The 9893-nt window shown below is 27.5% G+C and overlaps 1 protein-coding gene across 1 annotated transcript; it reads right to left on the bottom strand.

Moving 5' to 3' along the window:
* Positions 1 to 958: 958 nt before the first annotated feature.
* Positions 959 to 3258, bottom strand: LOC133800941 (uncharacterized). Its single transcript, XM_062239057.1, has 5 exons — positions 2580 to 3258; positions 2335 to 2411; positions 2174 to 2210; positions 1948 to 2071; positions 959 to 1856 (listed from the first exon to the last, which is right to left on the bottom strand). Exons 1-5 carry the CDS (start codon positions 2872 to 2874, stop codon positions 1121 to 1123), a joined length of 1269 nt encoding a protein of 422 aa, XP_062095041.1. The 5' UTR covers positions 2875 to 3258; the 3' UTR covers positions 959 to 1120.
* Positions 3259 to 9893: the final 6635 nt, after the last annotated feature.

The raw sequence follows: 9893 nt of genomic DNA, 5'->3' as shown, positions 1-9893 counted from the left end.
TTCTTTAATTCAAATGCGAGAATCCACATATATGTACATCCATGACTGTGTTATACATAAGCTCTTCATAAAATAAATAGAAATCAAATTTGCTGTACAAAATAAGCGTTACTAATATTTTATAAAGACACATGTTGAACATATTCAGTATATGATTGATGTTTTTTTAAAAAAGAAAATCGATATTTTAATAAATACAGATAAACATATGTCATAATATAATTAGATAAACATCAATTAAGATACGTTTTGGACAGAAGACTTAAATCTGAATAAATATTGGACCGGCTACACGATCGATCTTTCAAAAGGATTTGCAGTACTAATGAATATATATGTATTTATATTTATAAATAGTAAAGGCAATATTCTATCCAGAACAGTATCTAATGTTCTTTCCTAGACGGTGCATGTATAGTACGTAGAGAAGAGAATACAAGTGTATATACAACTAAAAGAGATTTAAGAACTTGGTCGTATATATATCATGATCTTGTTCTAGCTAGCTAGATTTAGCTCTTGGTTTCTTTATCATTCAAAGTAATGAATAAATGACTAAGTATTTCTACTTAATATGAAGGTTGTTAAGTATAATTTATCCCTTAAAATAATAAACTACATATTCTGTACAGTATATCTATCTATATATATACGTACAGCTAATGCATCTGAATTAGATAGAAGCAAATTATAATATATTCTTCTTTGTTATGGGAATTTGAGCTTTCAACTGCAGATTCTTCCAAACTAATTAGCTTATTTGCAACCTAATAATTAACTACAGCTACTATATATAATACGGATGCTTCGATACTATTTTATTACTCATGATTATTAATAATACAACATATATATATGATGCTAATAATATTGGTAATCTCTCTTTTTCTTCAATTAACATCATCTGTTCAAATTATTTTTGACAAGTCTATATAATTAATTGAAACAGCAGACATAATTAAATAGTTAATATTAATGCTCGATTTATTGATGATTTTGTATGATAGTACTCAAGAATTGGAAAGAAGAAAATTAAAAATCAAAAATCAAAACCTGATAACATTTATTTTAGAACAAGTACCTCAAGATCTCACTTAGAATTATTGTCATGTATATTAATTCATATAGTCAGATCCAGGGTACTTGCTCTCCTTGCTTGCATCTCACCATGATGATGATCATCATTTTTGCTACGCTTTGATGAAGAGTTCGATGAGTTCAAAGATAAAGATAATAAACTACTATCAACTTCATCACCTGAACTTCTTTTCCTCTTATGATCACGATCAATATCCATTACAACATCACTCGAAGTAGTAGTTAGTCTGAGAGACAAATCTAGATCAAGCTGATGATGATGATTATTGGAATCTGATGAAGCCTTCCTTTTCATTGAAGTAGAAGTAGAAGTTGTAGTAGTAGTAGTAGTATTAAGTACTGTATCAGAATGTGTAACATTATTATTACTGGTAAGAAAGTTTGTAAGCTCCTTCGCTTTATTCACTTGAAGATGGGAAATGGAATTTAGGTCAATTAGGGGTGTGTTGAATTGAGTTTGATGAGGGGTTGAAGATGGACGATGTTGAAGATGATTATTATGATGATCATGATCATTATCTTTGATGGTGAGTTTATTATGAGCTTTTCTCCAAGATGAGTGTTGATCATGATTGATCAAGTTGGAAGAAATAGTACTACTAATGTTGTTTTTTGAAGGAAAATTGCAAGCATTGGTACTACTACCCCAATTACTAGCTAAGATCTTCCTTTCAGCCTCAGCTGATAAGGCATAAAATCCAGCTCTAGAATGCCTCAAGTTGCCAAAAGAAGTCCATGAAGGGTCATCAAATCCGTATCTGGGGATATTGAAAATCAATATAATTATAGGCGAAATAACTATATTAAGAACATTTAATTAGGGAAAAATAATTGTAAATTGTTTATTACCTGAAGTTGGAGCTATGGCTAATTTGTTTGTATCCTTGAAGCATAGGAAGTTGGCTGAGGTTGAAAATATTTCTATCTCCACAGTCCAAAAGATGCCTATGATGATGATCATGAGAGCCTATAACTGTCAAAAAGAAAATCACCACATATGAGGAGAAGATTCTATATTAGGATATATAAACCTAGTAGCAAATCAAGTAAAAAGAGAACCATGTGTAATGTGTACCTTGGCCTGCATCATCGATCTTCTTGCTTCTATACATCTATAATATGATCAATCAAACCCAATCGGAAAGAGAATCTCTATTAGCTCATACAAACCAAAAATTTGGAAAAGATAGGAAATTCTTGAATTATGTGATGAATCATCAATTAATTAATTATTACCTGTAAATGGCTCTTGACATGGGCAATACTCAGTCCTTTAATGCTCATCAGTTGAAGAACCAACTTGGGTGTAGCTCCTATGCACCAAAACAATTATATAGCTATAATTAGAAAAAATAAAAATCAAACAAATTTATAGATATATATATGTATCAATTAATTGCTTGTTCAAAAGTAGTACTATTTTATCGATCATTCATGAACTGAATAGATATAAATAAGTAATAATAATTAGGAGTGCTTACTCTCTTGTCCACCAAGCCTTTCCACAGCATGAACAAAACGAAGGTGAAGATCTGGTGTCCATCGAAGTCTTGGCATCTTGGATCTAACATAAGGCCGTACTGATGATGATGACTTGACCTTATCACTCTCCTCCACCGTGCTGTTGCTTGAGCTCAATCCTCCATTGTTGGTGTCCTTATTATTAGGCTTGGTACTTTCATCTTCATTCTCTTCTCCACTTTCATCTTCATATTCGAAGCTTGTCTTTGAACACTCAGAATCACTTGTTCTGCTCTCCACCACCATGTTAATCATGATAGTTTAACACCTAATTGAATATTTGATTGGAAATTAGCTGGCTGTAGAGACTGGCTTTAGAAGGCTTAACTGTTCTGTAATAGAGCTTAATTAGAAGCCATAAGCATGGGTGTTTAGAGCTTTGTTTTGGGTAGCTCTAAAATCTGGTCTTGTGTCAGAATCTTCTACCTGCTTCTCTATCTTTTTCATGCTTGGACAGAAAGAGAACTGTGTAAATCACAAAATAAGAGACCTCGAAAGGCATAAACTATAGAAGACAAAGGGTGATGAGTTTCATCATATTTATTTTCTAAGTACAATAAATATAGAAGAAATGAAAAACCCTAGATCTTAAGAGACAAGATACATAGAAGACCCTTTTCTCTCTCTTTCTGTGCTCTGTCCGGGATAGGTAAAATGATATTTTATTTCATTATTACTTTGACAGTATATATAGAGAGAGGATGCATATATATATGAATGTATTCCTTTCATATACATATGGTTTATGTGTCATCATGATGATATGCATGCATGCATGCATTAATTATGTGTAATATAATATAATGTCAGGCTAGCTAGGAATATTGCAAGAAATTATATATGTACATCTACTTCATTAATTATAGAAGAAAAAAATTGTTGATGTATAACAATGCATAAAGAAAAGAAGAAATCATTATATTAATATGAAACATATTTGGCTCATCCACGTGATTCCAAATCCTTTTCATTTCTATATAGGTTTAAAAGAGAAACATTTGTCTTGTAATAAGTATTTCAATACTCCCCGGTTAAATAATCTTACAATTATAGGCTCCATATGCGTTTCTTGTGTAAATAAAACAATATTAAAAAAAAACTAAAATTAAAGGTCAAAAGTTTACTAAATGTGAATGAGACTGAAGCAATACTAAATTAATATATATCAATATTCAAGTGTAATATATATGATATATAAATCAGACAAATTGCAATGTTATTTACTATTTTATTTTAAACAAGAGAACCAAGAAATTGTTTTGCTTTATTACTACCGTCTTTCTTCTTGTCTCATCAATATATACTTTGAACAAATTAATTAAGCTTTAATTAGTAGACTTTTTGTTTTCAATTTTTGTCTGTTGTGCTTGGTGTGAAATGACTATATATATACTTATTATATAAACATGGAATTCCCCTTAATTATTCTTTGTTACTTATAATAAGACAGTTTTTTTTTTTTTACTTCCTTGGCTGTAGACTTTTGCATATAGAAACAAAAACAAGCTAGCAAAAACTGATGATGCATGAGGGTTAATTTGTTTTAATCAGGTGACTCATTGATCAGAACACTCGTGTGAAAGTCAAATATATAAAGAGTACAAATTATTGTTTCTAATAATCATGAACTTCATTTTACTCTTTAACCGGATCCACAATTAATAAAATTACCGTATAAAGAATTAAGTTTTTTTTTTCTTTCAATTTTTCTGTACTAATTATGTATATTAGTATCTACTAGAATACAAAATAAGTACTGAAGAGATGCACATAATAAATAAAAATATGTGTATATTATGCATGGTAGGTGTGTTTGTGCTGTGTTCTCACATATCCTCAAATATAATAATTTTTGTTAATATAATCTAATATTCCAATTTCTGACCCATTTCAACCTATCTGACATGTATACTCTTTGTAGAATATTAGAGAAAGAAACCTAATTAATCCGAATAATTAAATCTTAACAAGAATATTAAAACTAAATAAAAAATGAATTGGGGTTTTGGGGGGCTATATTTTTTCCATCTCCAAAAAGAACAGAAAAGAAAAAAAAAAATAGTAACACTGATCCGGTGGTGGGCTCTGCAGGGTGGTCGATGTGCATGTGTTATGCAGCTGAAGCTGATGCAGAGACCCAAACTCAAAAAAAAAAAAGATAATATATATGTGCCTTTCGTCGGGAATCACGGGGCTTGTTCCTTCTTGAGATTTGAGGCTTGTTCCTTTGCTATATAAATATATGTGTATACATATCATTTAACCTTGGGATATTGAAGATGTATGTTTCCAATTCCACGCTGTTTTTCTAGGTTTATTATTATTAAAAAAAAAATAAAGAATATGTTACTACGTGAAGACCCTAATATTTTAATAAATGTACATACCTATAGTTATGTGGCTTGTTTATTTATTAATATATTGTCTCATCAGTGTTCTTATATATATTGATCATTTAAAAACTTTATTTTTATATACCATAGATAAACTAATTAATGGACATAATGTTAATTTAGTCACAACGTTACCTAACTACAAACTAAGATATAACAAGTTAACAACTGATTAATTACATTTTAATTTACTAGACGTACATATTATAATTTCTTGTTCACAACTAATAAGGCTGCTACCTAACGTACACTTTCATACTTTTGGTCACGATAATGTCATGATTACGCACGTACACCCTTCATCCTTTTCTTTTTCTTGATCTCTTTTATAAGTTATTTAATTAAATTTTATTTGTATACTAAGGTATTTAACACCACATGAGTTGACATCCTAGGATTAGTGATACTTCATAATATTTATTAAATTTAAATATGTAGGACCTATATTGAATTGCATCAATAACAGTATGTTACCTCCTTATGATGTTGAACACTAACACTATAAATTATTCATCAAAATTTATCTAAAATTTGTATTATATCTTAAATAATTACACTATATAACGTCATAAAAAAATTAGGATTAAAACTATTAACATGACTAAAATAGAAAGGGTGCAATGATACACCCTTTTTGAGTGGTGCACCATGAAAACTCCCAATATACATATATTATATAAGTGTCCTAATTATTGTGGAACCCTATCATAATATAATAATTTATATGGCTCCTCCATATATTTTTTTTAATCTTTTTACCTTACTAATTAAAATATTTTATGATATACTTAGTGTTTTTTTACTAAATAAAATACGAAAATAGTACATATATGCCGACATAGCGCTTAGGCTGTGAAAGGTAACAAAGATTATATTACGTGGTAGGGTACCAAAAGAAATGGTATGTATAAAATGGTCACATAATTTGATATTGATGAAAAATAAAACTTAAACATACCCCATAATGTCAAGTAATTAATTAGCATATTCCTAGCATATTTATATCGTTAAGATATATATTTATATATATAGATATAATTATTACTTGTGTCTAGTGCATGTATATATATACATTTGAAATGGAATAAATTGTGTCTCCTAGAAGTTTCTTGGAGCATGGGAGGGGGTAGTTTCTTGTTGGCAATAATAATAATAATAATATAGTCTCATCATCCATGATATCATCATTCTATGATTAGAATCACTTGTGTTTATTTTATAGTTTCAAAAAGTAATAGTAGTCCCTTTTTTTTTATCTGGAATTTAGATCATTTTCAATGATAACATAAACCACAAGTATAGGTAGCTAGCTCCCTTTTCCCATGCAGGACCATTAAATCAGATTCATATGCCCTGAAAACAAAAGCAGCCCACTTTTGAGTTGCAATAGAACTTTTTCATTCCTCCCACGTGTGTAGCCGTGTGCTCTGGAACACAGGACGTGATATGTATTGTTTAGGTCAAAACAGATGCCAATTTAATCAAAGCCTACACCACATATATACACACATCACACTCACGGGTCTCTCGCCTGCTACAGATCATATATATCATATATGTATGAATATAACACTCACAGACATCATAGGTTTGTACGTAGCCAGAATTATACGGTTGTATATAATGAACAGATCCAAAAGAAAAAGACTACTGTTATTTATATATACTGTTCAATTTGAATACAATTATATGTATAATATGATATTAAAAGAAATTATGTATATATTTCGCAAGTAGCACTATTAGCTAGTCTGATCGATCTCCTTAAATATTATTCATATATTTTTTACAGTTAATATATATATATTCAAGCTTAAAGAAAGATTATTAATGTTTATATAATAATATGTATTATCTTTTATAATTAGAGTATCTTTCTTTAGAGGATGTCTCCTTTTAATTATGTTTAGGCTCATCCACGTGAAACAGATAGACATTACAATTAAATCAAATGCATGTAGTGTCATACATTTTTGAATTTGTACTAACAATATTGATCTATTACCATGTATATACGCATATACCCCCGATTTTTAATAAGGTACCCTCCCAAGCTTAACAAAGAATTGTGTATAGCAGCACCAATTAAGTTATTAACAATTTATACAATAATAATAATAATGCTATAAAAACCAACATTGTTAACAACCCAATTGCAGAATTAATTGGACTTATACGACATTCTACACTATACTAGAATTTGAGTAATGATTTGATATATATATACATATATTAAAAGGAAAGAAATAAGAACGAATTGAAGGGGTTTTGTATATATATATGCTTACACAGATTGGGAGGACAGTAGTACCAATAACTATTGTCATTATATGAATAAAGAAATGGAAAAGATAACACAAAAAGATTCAGTCCAACAGTTAGCCTGTGATGGAGGTCAACGGCCAACAGTAGTTTTGTCCCTTTTTCTTCAGAATTACATATATTTTAATTTGCATGAGAATGCGTGAGCCTATTAATGCGGATCTAACCCCATTATTTGAGAATGAGGATGTCTGTCTTCTTCTTACATCGGTCTCTCTGCCCCTTTTTAATATCTTCACACATAAAAAAAAACCTATATTTACATATATATTTATTGATATATGCTTGCATAAATGACTCGATCATACCATGCCATGCAACCATATATAATATATATATATGCATGCATATACGATGATGGTGATTATGATAAGATTAAGTTTTAAAGAAGCTTCACACACAACTGCTCCGATTCAGATTGGTAGGAAGAATGGTATTATCATGAATATTATTATAAAAAATGATGAGTGTTATTCTATATGCAAATTAATTAAATAAAGTAAGAAAAATCAGCAGCTTGGAATAAAGTAGATAGACTGATGTTTTCGTGAAAAGTCTTTATTGTGCTTTGTTCCTCTCTACCACTTTCGCAAGTGACAAATTCCCTATATATACATATTTTAATGGAGGACTATATATATCTACACCATATATTATATATAATATATATCCTCAACGAACAAGTTATATATAAATTAATATATATATACTTAAACTAAGTATTGGTATAGTATTTTTCTCTAATGGATAATTATCAACTTGAATTTCCAAGGTTTGGTCAATGCATGATACTATATATGATTGTGACCAAATTTCCCACAAAAAAATGATGGCTTTCTTTAGTAACGTTATTTTTTCTTTTAATTAGTTCTTATCTTTTATAAAGATATATATATATATATATATATATTAGAGGTTACGACATTAAAGATTAATTATTTTAAATTAATTAAGTACAATTAAACAAATAAAGATTTAGTATATCTCCACTGATATCAAAATATCTCATATCATTGTTAACATTTGTATTTTAATTTCATTTATTAGATCAACTTACGTACCTTATAAAAGTTTGTGTAAAAATATGTATTTATTGAACTTATTTTAAAAATATATATCTCTTCAATATAAAAATTATGTAGATAAGGGAAATTATTGATTTTAACGGTTTTTTATTTTTTTCAGTTAAGTTTAACGGAATATTTTTATATTTAACGGTAGATTGTAAATATGACTTAAACTTAAATAAATAAATAATTAAACAAATTAAAATATGATATTTTTGAGATATTTTACAATAATAATTATTCAAAAATAATATAACCATATATATAATTTAAATAAAATTTAATTAAACTTAAACTTAATATTATATTAAACATATAATATATAATCTTTTTTGTCACCACCAAGTTCAAAAACTAGAACAAAGATAAACTTAAACAAAAATAAATAAATAAATTAAAATATAATATTTTAAAGATATTTTATGATAATTTAAATAATTAAATAATATTTATTTAAAAATAATAAAGATATACATATCATTTTTTTTATCTTATAAATTTGTGTGATAGTTTTTTTTTTATCAAGTGATGAAAGCTAATTTTTTTTTATCAAATTCACCAAATGATATTGTAAGATATATTAGAAACTAAAAATAGTTTATGTATGTATACTACTGTCTACACTATGACTTTTTTATTCTTATTTTATTTCTATTATTAATTTTTTTTAAATATTATTGTATTGTATATAATGTTATGTAGTCATGTAAATATATATATATATATTAACGTTGTATTTAGATGTCATATAGAACTATAATTCACTCTATTATATATATTTAAAAAAAATAGTGAACCAATTTTTATAAAATTATATACAATATTTACAACTTTAAAACTATAAGCAAACGTGTATTGCATATTGCTTCCACCTAGTATATATATAATATGTTAATTGAACTTATCATATACATATATGAAGAAAATTTAATAATTACGTTTACATAGTGGTTATTACATTTAAAATTTTGTATTGTTATTAATTTTAGATGTAGAGTTATTACAATTCATTAAACATTTTTGATAAATTATACCACTACAAGAAAATTGGGTCTTTACCTACATATTTTTTAGTTACACATAATAAAAACTTTTACATAATTTTAATGACATAGCTAATTATGTGTAAGTAAATATATATTTACTAACACATATGTGTGTAAGTAAAAATACCACATTCAAAATTTTAGCTACACATATATGTGTATGCAATAAAGCATTTATATTTTTTGTTGAGATGGTAATTTAAACTTTTTCTTACACTTAAATATGTGTAAGTACATATAGATTTGGTTACACATAATATGAGAATCTGTGAAGATAAATATGTGTAAGCAAAAGTCACACATATAAAATTATAGCTACACTTATATGTGTAAATAATAAAGTGTTTGAAGATGTGTCAAATTATAATTTTACTTGCACTAAAATATGTGTACATAAATATAGATTTGTTTACACATAATATGGACATGTGTAAGTAAAAGTTACA

Source organism: Humulus lupulus, chromosome 9 (genome assembly GCF_963169125.1).
Source record: "Humulus lupulus chromosome 9, drHumLupu1.1, whole genome shotgun sequence".
In the NCBI taxonomy this organism is placed as follows: Eukaryota; Viridiplantae; Streptophyta; class Magnoliopsida; order Rosales; family Cannabaceae; genus Humulus; species Humulus lupulus.
Note: the sequence above shows the minus strand (reverse complement) of the source record. Positions and strands in the feature narration are given on the sequence as shown.